The 15,347-nt window shown below is 38.2% G+C and overlaps 2 protein-coding genes across 3 annotated transcripts; both read left to right on the top strand.

The window, feature by feature from the left end:
• The first annotated feature begins 969 nt into the window (after positions 1-969).
• Positions 970-4,772, top strand: LOC119428801 (ATP synthase F(0) complex subunit C2, mitochondrial). Of its 2 annotated transcripts, none has more exons than XM_037696492.1 (5): positions 970-1,033; positions 1,301-1,396; positions 1,930-2,001; positions 3,033-3,232; positions 4,402-4,772. In XM_037696492.1, the coding sequence occupies exons 2-5, from the start codon at positions 1,358-1,360 to the stop codon at positions 4,514-4,516; spliced, it is 426 nt and encodes a 141-aa protein (XP_037552420.1). In that variant the 5' UTR covers positions 970-1,033; positions 1,301-1,357; the 3' UTR covers positions 4,517-4,772. The 2 variants fall into 2 exon arrangements, with proteins under 2 accessions (XP_037552420.1, XP_037552412.1); XM_037696484.1 differs by having other exon boundaries at positions 981-1,095.
• A 1,497-nt stretch (positions 4,773-6,269) lies between these two features.
• Positions 6,270-14,257, top strand: nsun3 (NOP2/Sun RNA methyltransferase 3). The gene is made up of 6 exons (XM_037696503.1): positions 6,270-6,379; positions 8,539-8,642; positions 8,738-9,246; positions 9,643-9,797; positions 13,331-13,452; positions 13,733-14,257. The coding sequence occupies exons 1-6, from the start codon at positions 6,275-6,277 to the stop codon at positions 14,040-14,042; spliced, it is 1,305 nt and encodes a 434-aa protein (XP_037552431.1). The 5' UTR covers positions 6,270-6,274; the 3' UTR covers positions 14,043-14,257.
• Positions 14,258-15,347: the final 1,090 nt, after the last annotated feature.

Here is a 15,347-nt window from a genome sequence, read left to right on the forward strand (position 1 = left end):
GATGGATGGATGGATGGATGGATGGATGGATGGATGGATGGATAGATAGATAGATAGATAGATAGATAGATAGATAGATAGATAGATAGATAGATAGATAGATAGATAGATAGATAGATAGATATGAAAAGTCTAAATTATAATGAATTGCTATTTTATGGATTAAAAAACGTCTGGACATTCCCCAAATTCCACATAGAGTTAATTGTTTCAGTTTATTTATAAAGAGTCTTTCGTTCAAAAATCACAACACAAAGTCCTTTAAAACAAACTAACTAACTAACTTACTAACTAATTAACTTGCTAACTAACTTGCTAACTAAAAATCAAAAATAGAAGATAACAGAAATGTGACAAACAAGCAAACAAAAATGCTTACAGGTTATTTAGGATAGCAATAAGTTGCAAAATGATTGAACAGAGGTCTAACATGTCATATGATCTGAGGAAATGCTATTTTATTAATGAGGAAACAATAAAGGTTGGTCTTAAAAATATGAAATATAGAAACCATCCATCCATCCATCCATTATCTTCATCCATTCGTCCATCCATTATCTTTTACCCACCTATTACATTTTGGGTCACTTGGGTCACCAGTGCCCATGTCAATCACTGTGCAAGGGCCAGGGTACACCCTGGACAGGTCGTAAGTCCATCACAGGGCATATAGAAAGCATAAAACCACAAATTCAAGAATTTAAAGATTTTCAAAACTACGGCATTGAAAAGCCCACAAAATTAAAAATTAAGCAACTGTTCGTTATAATAAAATAAACAGTTATGTTTATTATTATTTTAAGTCTGTTTGGCTCACTCGTCAAACATTCATCTTACCTCAACTGTATGTTGATCCCAGCAGCTGCACTACCAAAGCAAACAAATTCAAACTTTATGTGATGTAATTTTACAAAAGAACCACCAGGGGCAGTAACGAGCTCTTGCTGCTTATCGTCTGCTTCAAAATTCACAGAACAAGTGTAAAACTGCGCATGCGTGTCTCTCCGGTGCCTTCGACCTCTACATTAGACCGGTGAGAGCTAACCTTCTCCAGCACAAATTGTGTTTGACCGAACTATACCAAAGTTTTATCCGGTATATTTTAATTTTATTGACTGAGGTGCTGCTGCCTTGTTGTGAACTTTCCAGCTAGCTTGTTTGTACAACATTGTGCCGATGATTGTGACCTTATCCGCGTTGCTGCATGATGATTCATGCTAATTTAAATTGTCAGTCTTAATTAACTAACTGAAGTTTAACACTGATGTTGTGTATTCTTGTTTTTTTTTTTTTTTTCCAGAAATTGAAAATACCCTCGCTGCTTTGCTTGATCTGACCTAGACGTCCCGTCATCGTCATGTATGCCTGTGCTAAGTTCGTCTCTACGCCCTCTCTGGTGAGCAGCTTGGATGAATGAATGAACGAATACATTGTTTTCAATTCATTTTCGTTACAAGATATACACCGCACCTTTTGGGGGCAGGATAAACAACAGAAATGCTATTTCCTGCTAGTCTGTCTTAAGCATAAGGAGTTCTGGGCAGAGGCTACATTAGTTTGCTAACTAAGCTAGCTGAGCCACGGACGTCTTTGACCCCCTGGTGCACCCACCTGCAAGGACGTCATGGGTTCAGTCACGATAAGCTACAAACTGCCCATTCTTGTCGCCTTTCTGTGATTTTAACAGCACATAAATCTGCATAATGTCAATTTAAACAATTTTAAAGTGAGTCTCAGGATTAATCCAAAGCAACATTCATTAAGTCACAGTTATTGCCACATTACAATTCACACAACTGAATATTATTTACTCTTGATAAGACTGTTCTACTAATATTTTCTTGAGCAGTATAAACTAACACATTCATTTTGCCCTGAGTTTTCCCTCTTAATGTTATTCATTTATTTGTTTATTCTTCTGTTAAACAGGTCCGTGCTGGATCCCGGGCACTGTCTAGACCACTTTCAGCAGTAGTAGTGTCAGATAGCAGGAAAGCAGAGGTAAGCACCTCACACGAACAGTCTTCAACATATTTACCAGTACCCACATCTTTTAGATTTCACAGTTTAATAAACTTTTTTTTAAACTTGGTCTTTAAGAAAGGATCGAAGTTTGTATATAACAAATAGTTGTGCTAACTTTTTTCATAGCTAAAGTGGTGAAAATGCCTTAAGGAGGTATAAGTAAAAAAAAAAATGTAGCTGGATTTATTATAGAAACTTTAAAGTTTTAAAGTCTATCATTTACAGATTGACTGCCACCTGTGCATCAAAATATTTTTTTTAGAGGTGCAATAATGTTCAGTTGCCAGGTGTTATTGACCAGATAAATGCACAAATGAACATTAGTATTGAAACATAATTTTTTTATTACTCATAAGTAACAGTTGCAAACAAAACTGAACTAGTTTTATTACAACCAGTCAGAGGAAAATAGTTTTTTTTTTTTTTTCCCTGTGGCTCTTATTTTTTCAGCTTTGTCAGCATGTGGTCAGATATTTAAATCTGTTCTACATGAATCTAACATCTGGACGGATTCTTCTTTGTTGAAACGTTTCGTCTTTTATCCAAAAGACTTCTTCACTCAAGACTCCTGAAGAAGTCTTTTGGATAAAAGACGAAACTTTCAACAAAGACGGATCCGTCCAGATGACCTGGCTTAACCTTGTTAGATTCTTCTTCCTGGATTATTGAGCATGCATCAGGACATGTTCTACATGATCTAGGAGGATCTACTTTTCCAACATCTTATTGATGTTATTTGACTATTTTAAGTAAGAATCTTTTCAGTACCAAGAGTTGCATTTTTTTTTATTCTTAGTTTTTGCTGAACTACCGTAGTGGAATTGTTTTCTATATCTCAACCTCATCTATTGTAGTGAAACATGTAGCCGAGGCACATATTTCACATCACCTCAATCACCCACCATATCACAACAACAAGTAAAACTTTTCTTAAAGATAATGAGTGGGTTTTTTTTTTTAATGATACGTTTGTTTTGTGCTTGAATCACTTGATTGGCACGTTTCAGACTGCTTCACTCCTGGCACCGCTGAGTCTTGCAGCCTCCCAGCAGCAGGTGGCAGTGCGGGGGTTCCAGACCAGCGCCGTTAGCCGTGATATTGACACAGCTGCAAAGTTCATTGGAGCAGGAGCTGCCACTGTGGGTGTGGCTGGATCTGGAGCCGGGATCGGAACTGTGTTCGGCAGCCTTATTATTGGCTATGCCAGGTAAGTTGTTTAGGACGGCATCAGATTTATTTATTTCCATCCATTTTCTTTACCCGTTTGTTCCATTTTGGGTCACGGGGGTTGCTGGTGCCCATGTCCAGCAATCAGTGTGCGAGGGGCGGGGTACACCCTGGACGGGTCGCAAGTCCATCGCAGGGCGATTTATTTATTTATTAACCTTTATTTAATCAGGCAAATCCCGTTGAGATCACAGATCTCTTTTGCAAGGGAGGCCTGAAGGCAGCCTAACATGCATGTTTTTGTACTGTGGGAGTTAACCGGAGTACCCGGAGAAAACCCACGCAAGCACGAGAAGAACATGCAAACTCCACACAGAAAGACCCCAGATCCAACGGGGGATTGGACCCAGCACCTTCCTGCTGTGAGGCAACTACTACCCACTGAGCCGTCGTGCTGCCAGAATTCCACTACAAAAAGTTTTTTCTTTCTGTTTTTGTCCTGGCTAAGCTACAGCTTAAAAACTCTTAACAGTTTATTCACAAGCGCAGCTTGAACCAGAAAACGACCATTAAGATTTTGATACTTTATTCAAACCTGATCAAGTTTATGTAGTTGAAGACATGGACGTACTGAACTCAGTTAAGCAATAATAGATGAAAGTATTCAAGAATCAATTTAGTACAACCAGTAGATTTTGTTGCATATTTTAAGGGTCAGATTGAATATTCTTTATTTTTAAACTTTGTGAACTGACTCAGAATTATCTGTCAAACCCAAAAAAGAACTGTTTGAATTGTTTAGCTGCTAAGAAGAATGCATCAGTGCTTCTTTAGGATCTACTTAAGAATAAAATAAATTGACTTTATTGTTAACGGTACTTTATGCATTTTTTTCTTCTGTTATATTCAGTGCTTTGTTTAAGTGTGGTCGGATTCTGGTCGTCTTTTCTTTCTTCTGTACAGAATTCCATCTTTTTTTTAATAAGTTACATTTTTTAAACTAATCTTGACATATTTTAAAATACCAGTACTTTAAAAAAAAAAAAAAGAGCTTTGGGAAAACATGCATACAAAATCCATTTTTTATGACTAATTGACCAAACTGAAGTTGCAGCTGCAGGATTTGAGCGTTTTAACGGTGCTTAAACTGTTTCATTGTTACTAACTTTAACCTCCACCCCGTCTTGTCTGGCCTGTTTTTCTCAACAGGAACCCCTCTCTGAAGCAGCAGCTGTTCTCCTACGCCATCCTGGGCTTCGCTCTATCTGAAGCTATGGGTCTCTTCTGTCTGATGGTTGCATTCCTCATTCTTTTTGCTATGTAAATCACTTTGGCGTTTACGGTACAAGGATACATCATAATGTTAACAAGAGATGGACATTGGAATTGTAGAATGATTTCAGCACATTTTGTTGGTTAAACTTGTCAGTGTTTTGTGGAAGGTCGTTAATCTGGTGACATTAAGAATCCCTGCTGAACAAATCATTTTAAATGAAGGATCTGAAATACTGTATTCAGTCAAATGTTTTTGTTAGCAAATAAGCAGCCAATATCAGAAATAAAACATTTACCTCTTCACACGTCTTTGTTTCTGTGGTATTTATTTTTCTACACCAGTATATAATAATGCCATGTCCCCTTAGCAGCTGCAGATTTTTATTAAAGATTAAGTCTGTTTTTTTAGTTGGAGTAAAAAAAAAATTAAGACACGTTTGTGGTGCTAAATAAAACAAAAACATTCAAAGTTGAATATGCAATAAATGAATGGCAGACATGTTAGAATACATTTGAGAGATCAGCCAACTTTAAGTTTTATGTGCAGCCAGTGTGGAAGTACATAAATGAAGATCTGAATTATAAACTATATTAATCTCATTAAAATTTGCAAGAATTGTCTAACTGAACGTTAGGAAATGCCTTGTAACTGTGACCTTCCTTCCCTCCATCGATTACGGTGACATTATTTACATAAATGCTCCTACAAAAACCCTGCAGATGCACCCAGTATTCACTGGTTAGCTGGACATCATTAACTTCACGCAGACTCTCCCACTGGTACATTTTCATCTTTAAATCACTTCTTGGGCTGTTGCCTTCATACATCTCCTACATGTCTCTGCGTGAGTGCAACTACAGTGTGCGCACTCAGGACATTATTACCTGCAGTGTTCCCTCCGTGCAGATTGAACTAGGCAAAAGGGCCTTCTACTCCGCTCCTGTTTCTTGGAATATCTTACAAAAAGATCTGAAGCTCTCGATCTTGACCTCTGTAAGTGGCTTTAAGAATCTCTTGGACTCCTGGCAAAAACCAACGCAGACATGTGCCTGTTTTTAGTTTTCTACATGCGCTTTATAATCTAGCTGTTTTTGCTACTTTTTTTGCCAGCTTGTAAATTTGTAAAAAAAAAAAAAAATCTGTATGCCTCTTTTATGATTGTCTATTGTTGTTGCTGTCCATTGTTATCACTCTTTTTTTTTAAATCAGGTCTCTTGTAAATGAGTCCTCGAGGCTCAATGGGATTAATGAATGAAAAAGAAGCATTTGGTGACGTCACCCATTTGAAGGTAAATTCTCGCGAGAAATCCCGGTGCTAACGAGAACTGGCGAAAGTCACGTTTAAGTCAAGTCAGTTAAAATCAAAGTAATTTAAATAGATAAGTTAAATATAATCATCGAAATAAAGGCATATGTGACAATTGCTTTATTTAAACGAATCTAAAATTTGAAAATGAAGAACTGTAGTTTGTATTTTTAACTAGCTAACGAACGTCAAAACACGTCAGAAATGTCAAGTGAAACGCCCGAGCCCCAAAGTAACATTAATTGTAACAATATAACGTCTTAAAGTTGAATGAAAAGCATTATTTATAATTTAAATTAAAATATCCAGCTCTAAAAATGAAAGATTTTTGTTTTAGCTTATAAGCGGAACTAAATGACTAGTCGTGTGGTCACGGGGGACGAATTTAAAAAACGTACTCGCGAGTGTCACATTTAAAAATGTTTAAATCAGGTTAATGAAATTAGGTTTATTTTGGCGTGTCTGTTATGTAGAATGCATCAGCACACTGACTTTAGAATATGTGGAGTAAAATCTGGCTTGAAACAAGGAAGGTAAACCCGGTACTGCTATCATTTAACTGCCACACAGTTTCAGATGGTGCTCTGGGATCTTTGAAAAACAAGGTACTTAATCTTTTTTATTTAAGATTTATTTCAGTGTTTCATATTTTTATGTAGGTCTTTGCCTGGCTTTAATAGCGCTGAACGCGTTAGGGTTTATCATCATTTTGTGACTCATTCATTCAACCTATATTTATACAGGTTAGTCTCACTGAGCTTCGAGGACTCATTCAAGAGACCTGTTTTTAACAAAGAAAGATGACAACAGTAGACAACGACAACAGTAGACAATCATAAAAGAAAGCATAAATAAACATAAACAGGACCTCCATAGCATAACAGTCTTAAAAATTTAAACAAAATACAGTATCATTTCTGAGCTGCAGTTCAGAATGCATGTTTAATAAAGCGCTGTGAATTTGACCAAATTTGTTAGAGTCAGAGTCAGAGTTTCTTTATTGTCATTCGCACCTCATGTGGTACATGTGGTGGAGCGAAATTATGTACACAGGGTCCCAGTTACATCCAACAATAAAATGTATAAGAAAAACAGTAATAACATCTAAGATATGAACTAAGAAAAACATCAACTAAATATACACTAAGCACTCATAACATAAAACATTGAACATCAGCACAAACATGAACATGAGTCTGTGAGCAGATGTGCACGCATGAACACATCAACATTGAAACAGATCAGCAGCAACATGAAACAGATCAGCAGCAACATGATATGGTTTTTCACAGTGATTATTCTAGTTAGAGATTCATGAGTCTAACAGCCTCAGGGTAGAAGCTGTTCCTCAGTCTAGTGGTTCTACACTTAATGCTCCTTAACCTCCGGCCTGAGGGGAGTGGGGCAGAAAGTGTGTGTGCTGGGTGAGTGAGGTCCTTCATGATGCAGGTGGCCCTCTTCCTGCATCTGGCGGTGTAGATGTCTGTGATGGTTGGGAGGTTGATTCCGACAGATTTCTGTGCAGCCTTCACCACTCTCTGCAAAGCGTTTCTTTCTGCAGCTGTGCAGCCTCCATGCCACACATTGATGCTCGAGCACAGGATGCTCTCCACTGCACACCTGGAGAAGGAGGTGAGGACTGAGCTTCCCAGACCAGCTCGCCTCAGCCGTCTGAGGAAGTAGAGTCTCTGATGAGCTTTCTTGATCAGGCTGGTGGTGTTGTTGCTCCAGCTGAGGTTGTCATTCATGTGTACACCCAAGTACTTGTAGCTGGAGACCACTTCCACCGCAGATCCTCTTATGTTCAGGGGGGTGTAGGTGTTTTTGTTCCATCTGAAGTCCACAATCATCTCCTTTGTCTTCTTCACATTGATGTGAAGGTTATTCTCTCTGCACAGTAGTTGTGATATTATGCTTGACTTTTAGGTATGTAGTTGCTTCTTCTTTTTTTTTTTTTTGCTTGATTTGTTTCGAATAGATTGGATGTTGTTTGTGACATTTGACTATTTCTTTTCTTCACTTTAAAGTAAACACAACCAGTGTTTGTTGTGTTTAGTTACTCTTAGTTCCTGTACAGTGCTGTAGTCATTCCTTTCAGGAGTGGTTTATCCACAGTGTCCACCAGGGGTCGCTGGTGTATAAGATGTATATATTTTTTTATTGTCAACTGTTTAAACTGAATTTGTTTTACAGTATCTCAAAATATGAAGAACTTCATTCACTTCAGGTCGTTTTTTGATTTATAAACTCTTCAGATGAAGATACCTTATCATAAAGCTAGATTTTATTGTACTGGTGTAAAGAATTAAAATTTGGATTTAGTCAAATTAGATTTTAATATTTTAAGAAAAGCCAAGTAAAAATACTAATCATAAAAAAACCCAAGAATGCTCAAATCTGATAAGTTTTTTTTTGTTGCAACAATTAAAACACGATTTCATAAAGCTCTACATTTTAGCAATTCTGTTATGTTTTTTATTTGTCATATGCAGGTTAAGTCAAGTCAGATTTATTTATAGAGCACATTTAAAACAGAAACCGTTAACACAATGTCAGCAATGCAGTGAAGTGTTCAGGATGAGAATAACTGATTCGACTCGCTAAATAAAATGCGATATACTAAAGCGTGCAATAGGATACAAAGTAAAGGGTCCAATTGCATTATAATGGGAAATAAAGTTAAACCAGTCAGATGAGAAGCTCACTGAAAGTTAATTTTTGTTTTAAAATAAATAGTTTTGACATAATTAACTTTTTGTAATAGGCAAGAAAAGCAATCACAAGACAAAGACCCTTTTGTTCAGCAGTCCTCGAACACTTTGACCACCAGTACAGTGAGGAACTTGGAGACTTGTGGCCATCAGCAAGGTGATTTATTTATTTGTTTGTTTGTAGAATAACTGCAGCATAAGCACAGTCAATGATGTTACGTTTTCTTTATTGGGAATGTTTTTGTCTTGCAGAGCAGTGCTCCTGGACCCTCAGTCCTGGCAATATGGGGTCATGTTAAACCGCTTCAGCACAGTGACAGATATAACACAGGTTGTTCTGTCCCTGGGCTTTTCATCATTGCCCCCACAAACCGATGTCTCGGCACTGCTTTCTTATGCTGCCTCCTCTGTGTCTAATTCTAAATATGAAGAAGGACAAGACACTCTGTTGTCACCTCCGTACATCTCAAAGTGCCCCCCTGAGGACTACATCCTCCAACCTGACGCTACCTCTCAGGACTCTCTGACAGAGTTCATTCTCAGTTTGCCTCATTCTTCATTACAATGTTACGTCCACCCACATCCGCTGCGGTTTCCTTCTCAGGCTCACAGGCCCGGTTGGTTGAAGCAGTACTACCTTCTGAATGCTGCCTCCCTGCTTCCAGTTCTGGCTTTGCAAGTCAGAGATGGGGACAAAGTTTTGGATCTTTGTTCTGCCCCAGGGGGCAAAGCTATAGCCATAATGCAGAGTGCAACTCCAGGTAAACAAATCTTTTTATAAAGGCCTTGATGATCCAATCGAATCATGTAACCCAAAAAAAGTAAGAGAAGATTTTTGGAAGTTGAATATATTAAAAATATATTGTTTTTTTATTTCACAGTTGCAATATTCATTTGTAAATGTTGATATAGTACAATTCTTTGGATGATAATGATGAAATAACTTATTTTTCCAGGTAAGAAGGGATTGACATCGAGTTTTTTTTCTCCAAAATCTCATCATGTCAAAATGTTTTATTTGGATGAAAGCTGCACACTCTTTACTCTATTTGTTGCTGCATTTCATTAATAAAAAACAACTTTTATTTGTCACAAATAACCCTTTCCTCCATTATTATCTAGCAGTAATCTGTAATTCTGTCTTTGCTACATTCTAGCGCTCCTCTGCTGTAATGAACCGGACCCTCACAGACGAGACTGGCTGTCCAAAACCCTTGAGTCTTTCCTGCCTCACTCACTGAACAACAGTGTGATTGTGTCTGCGCAGGACGGACGGTCTTTTGGGCACAGCAAGCCTGGTTTTTATGACAAGGTGGGTATACCTGCTGTGTTCACAGAAACTCATACCGGGTAATTGAATTTCCTTTTTTGTATCTGACAAATTAAGGTGATACACTATTGTTTTCAAAAGCTGCGGTTACAACTGAGTGAGATCAGCAAACCTTTGAAGAGAGGGTAATAAACCTGGCAGAAAATTAAAAAAAAAGTGTTTATTCAAAATAAAACTGAGATTAGAGAGAAATAATTGAGAGGAATCAAAAAACTCAAATTGACTAATATTAGAAAGCATAGCTTTGACAAAAGAGCTGTAATTTGAAATGAAAAAAAAAAAAATTCTAAACCTCTTATAAAATGTCACTTTACTACAAAGATGTTGGCTCTTCGACTCAGAAATGCCTAAAGTTTAGAGCTAGTTCAAACGAAATGTAAAGCTCGTTAAAGATAAACCTTTAGGTAGAACAATGGAAAATTTAATCTGAAACTGAAGTTAAATTTTGGACCAAACTGTAAGAAACTGGATGACAGGAACAGGATTTTTATACAGACAAGTCAAATATAAGCCACCATTAACACATGAAACCAGAACTTTACAGAGCAGCAGTTGTGGATTGTGATTAATTGGTTTCAGTTCATGCTCAGGCTGTTTCTGTGAGTAGCAGCAAGTTGGCCATGTGGCCTGAAACATCTGATTGTTGTACATGATGATTGATTGTTTTGCACGTGTTAAAAGCCAACTTTTGAGATTCCAACAGGAAGTTGGCTTGAAACACAGCAGTGAAGGCTACCTATGGGACAGATCTAGTTGGCAGGTCGTAGACTGAGGAAGTCCTCTGGATGGGGGACAAAATGTTTCTCACTTAAAGTAACTGGTCCAGATGACACAATTTAACCTTTTTTGTTGTTATCTACCTGGATGATTGAGCTTACAACCCTTTTTCTTTTCTTTCAATTCAATTCAGTTTATTTCTATAGCGCCAAATCACAACAGAAGTCATCTCAGGGCACTGAACAGAAACGATCACGTCCCTCGCTACTTCGCGGTTCGTTTTTCGCAGACTCGCTATATCGCGGTTTTTCAAAGTAAGATTGGACATGACACACAACTGTCTGATTGATGGATGAGCCGCACGATCGGCATGGAGTTTTTATTTAAAATCAGTTATTTTAAATGATTTAGCACCTGTGTGCAGCCCACAGCTGTGGGAGAAGCTTCCTCCTGCAGCTGATCAGCTGATCTCCACTCTGCACTGAGAAAAATGGCACCCCACTTTTTTTTTTAATGTGACAGTTGTGTGGCATCAAGGTTTTGGGGTGCCATCCAGGTCCCTCTCCTGACGTATAAGAGGTTTAATTATATCAGTTTACTCTTGAACACAAAACTTGCACAAAGGATCTAAAACCAAGAATCACCCTAAACATTAAATGAAACGAACCCAACATCCGCAATTTTTCCCCTCAAGTCTCAAATGTATTTACATACGCACACTTAAAGCAGTAGTTCATACAATAGTAATCAATGCTTTAACTTAAAGTGGGACGTGGCTCGAGCTTTATTCACTCAGTTAATTTCAGTCCCAGACTGTGCTCGGTGGCACACAAAGTTCAGCAGCCTGCAGCAGCAACCGCAGATATCAACAGGTTGCTTGTGTTTCACTCACTGTCACGATCAACAAATCAATTCATCGCATGACAAATGAAAATTATCAACCTCATTTTCATTTATCGGCTTTATCGTTTCTTCGTGTCTCTCTCTTTCTACTGAAGACGTCAGTCCAGGAAGCAGTGATGTCGCCCTCCACACCTCCCTGCTGCTTCTTCGGTGCCCACCCACACCCCCCATTGAAACAGTGTCAACTCGCCCATCGCTCAAAAATCAAATAAACCAAAAATCAGCTCTAAAAACATTAACCGTAAAAATGGTATTAAAATAAACACAACTACTTTACCAGAACAAAAGACTAAAATCATTAAATGTGTACTGTTGAACATTAGATCTCTTTCCTCTAAATCCCTGTTAGTTAACGACCTGAACTGATCATCACATTGATTTATTCTGTCCGACAGAAGCTTGGCTACAACAGGAATATTTTGTTAGTATAAATGAATCCACTCCTGTTAATTATTTAAATGTTCATGTTTCTAGAAAAACTGGTCGAGGTGGAGCTTCCATTTTTTCAGTTGGGACTATTAATTAATACCACTATCATAAGTTCTGTTCGGCTATAATTCACATGCTTAAAGTGTGCGGAATTGGACTTAGAGTCGATTTGAAAAACTAATAAAAACTGGGTTTTCACCCGGAGCCTGTGAAGCTGTGGCACCGGCGAGCGCGGCCATCTTGGTAAAAATGATAGAACGGTATGTGAAGTGAAGGACCAGGAGAAACTTCTTACGCTTCACTCGATTTGAAAGTATGACCTGGAATGCTGAGTCCGTCAATATTTAGGGTGATAAAACATCTTGTCACAGAGCCCAAAACAATAAAACTGTTCTCCAGGTAAAACAGAAAAACTCAAGGATTGGCCAGCAAACAATTTTTATACGCCCGTCCAAGTTGGACGTTTTATGGTATACAGCATTCCCTCGTTTATCGTGGGTCTTAGGGACCACTCCCACACTTTGGACACACTTTGTCATGGCATGTGCCAGGCTGTAATCACACTCATGTTACTCCAAATCTCCCTCCTTAAATAAACAGTTTAAATTTAAACACTGTAACATTTTAAATAAAACAATCCATGCAACGTGGATTGTTTTATTTAAAATGTTACAGTATTTAAATTGTAGAGAAGAGAAGAGCAGCAGGACGTCAAAGGGTTAACCCTTCACGCAGCTCTGCAGCACGGAGCAGAAATGCACTTCTTACACTGAAACAACTGAACGCAAAGTTCTAAAATAATTAAAAATAACTTTTTAACACTTTTATATGTTGTGATTATGACGATTTTACGATGTGACGTACTTTGAGTTTTAAGTTGGAAGACAAAAGTCGGTCAGTGCATCTGGACAGCGAAGGGTTAACCTTCACAAAGCCGGTGCGTGGCAGAGAAGATCAGCTGATCAGCTGCAGGAGGGAGCTTCCCCTGCACTTGTGGGCTGCGCACATGGTGCAAAATCATTTTAATTTACAATAAACAACCCATGACTCATCCATCAATCATCCAGTTGTGTCATGTCCACTCTTACTTTGAAAAACCGCGATAAACGAACCGCAAAGTAGCGAGTAACTCCAGTCCCCGTTCGTCTGTCCGTCTGTAATCTTTCTCTCGTCTCACCCATAAGTTCTGACAAAGTGTCACATACACGTTTCATCACTCCAGCTTCAAGGTCACAAACCAAGGTCAAAGGTTATAAAAGTTATTTGCTTGTCTGGGTTACTTTTCTGTACAGATACATTTTTTTTTTACTTCCAATAATCAGTTTTCCATTCTTTACTCATGTAACCTGCTCTTACTGTGACTGGGTTTAAAAAAACATTTTTCCCATTTTCTCTGTTGACTTTAACTTCTCTGTAACTGAATTGTTCTTGTTATTCAGTCGCGTTTCATTCGGTGTGTTTCGCAGGTTTTGGTTGATGCTCCTTGTTCCAATGACAGAAGCTGGCTGTATTGTGGTTCTCAGCAGCAGGGGGAACAGAGACTCAAGGACAGAGCCAGGTTGCCCGTGCTCCAGGCTCAGCTCCTTAGGTAAACCCTTCACCAAACAACAAAATAAAAATATTAATTTGGCTTAATACTAAATTGACATTTTCCTGCTTTGTTTACAAAGATTATATTGAAATACCATCCATTCTTGTGTGTTTAGATGACGTTAAATTTTGTTTTGTTGTTTTTTCACATAATTTCAGCTGTTTAACTGCTTCAGAGCAGCTAAGAGTTAAATGGAAGCTGCGCCATGTGTAAAATCAATGCAGTGTCATTTTAAAGACTCTTTTCATAAAGTGCTGTGTTTACTTGCTCCCTGTAGGTCTGCACTATCTGCAGTGCGTCGAGGGGGTGTTGTGGTGTATTCAACCTGCACGCTGTCGAGCTTTGAGAACCGTGCTGTTGTTGAGGCGGTGCTGAACGACTTTCCTGAAGCTGAACTTGAAGATCTGTGGGAGGAGATTGCCAGTCCTTTATCAAAATACTTCATGTTTAGTCCTCATCTTGCCCGTGGACAGACACATGCAAACCCATCCCTGTTGCCACTGAGCAGCAGACTGGGAATTCTAGTGGTTCCTCAGCCAGGCAAGACCTGGGGACCAATGTTTTTGTCTCGAATTAGAAGAAAATAGAGTATTTCTTTCTATCCAAAGGGCATACGTGTAATGAAACTGTATGAAGCACTGTTTTTAGGGCTTATGAATAACTCGCCACAAACTCTGTGAACTTCACTTTGCAGAAAATACAGAGGACGCTAACAGCAGCAGGACTTTATGGATGTTAACATGTCGGGGACGACATACATACAGCTTTCTGAAAACCTGAACTGAAGCAGTTTTAACTCAGCAACACTAAACTGTTGCAGAACTGTAAGTGTGACAGTTATTTGTTAAATCGAAGCTTTGGAGAGACAACGGCTTTACAAACTGATCCACCGTGCCGCCCTGTGTTTATTTAAGTTTAGCAATTATTGTTATATTTTGTTAAATTAAAATACTGTACATGTTAACCAACGAAAAAAGAATTGTTGATGTGTTTTGGCTGTCCTGATATCTAGTGAGCAGCCCCGGTTTCGGCCATAGAAACACTCATATCGGTCTAGCCACTACATTAGTCTTAATGTCTTCTTGGTATCCTAGTACCAAGAGTGTTATCATTTTATGATTCTGTAAACCAGACATAAATGCATGTCATTATTTTTAATCACTAATAAATTTTATGCTTCGTAAAGCATCCCAATAAAATGAGACCTTGGTGAACATTATTAGATAAAAGAATAGGATTTAGGCACGTTTGTGAAGTTTCATTTGGTAAGAAAAGAAACTGGTTTGGTTCTGCTTTAAGCGAAGACTTATTCCACGGCTGAGTTTTCAGTTGTCTTTTTTTGATTTCTTTCTCGCATTTTTAACACGTTTCCATTTTTTATGAGCAAATTCAAAATATTTTAGAATCCAACAAGTTCATCAGTCACTACATAAAATGGAGCAGTTTGAAGGAGTTTACTCCAGTGGTGTTCCAGATATCCTCAAATGTAATTCTTAAGTGTGGGTACGCACTCAGTATAAACTCACACAGGTCGGTCTGCACAAATCCTGAGACCTACAGTACGTTACGCTGGACTTACTCTGTGTAGGTACCGGTAAATGAAAATGGCAGACAGTTTTTACTGGCTGCGATAGAATTCAGAATTTGGAGATGCACATCCTTGGTGTTAAAATAGGTATTGTATTTTTTGGCCTATAAGTCACATTTTTTTTGCATAATTTGCATGCCCTGTACATCGAAGCAACGTATTTATGGATTTTTTTTACCCATATTTATAAACCAATTTTTGGTTGACCAAGATACCCAAATATTTATAGGAATCAACAAACTCAATAGTGACACCATTTGAGGATGAGATCAGAGGAAGAACTGCTGGGACCAAATTCCTATTT

Source organism: Nematolebias whitei, chromosome 2 (assembly GCF_014905685.2).
Source record: "Nematolebias whitei isolate Nwh7 chromosome 2, NemWhi1, whole genome shotgun sequence".
In the NCBI taxonomy this organism is placed as follows: domain Eukaryota; kingdom Metazoa; phylum Chordata; class Actinopteri; order Cyprinodontiformes; family Rivulidae; genus Nematolebias; species Nematolebias whitei.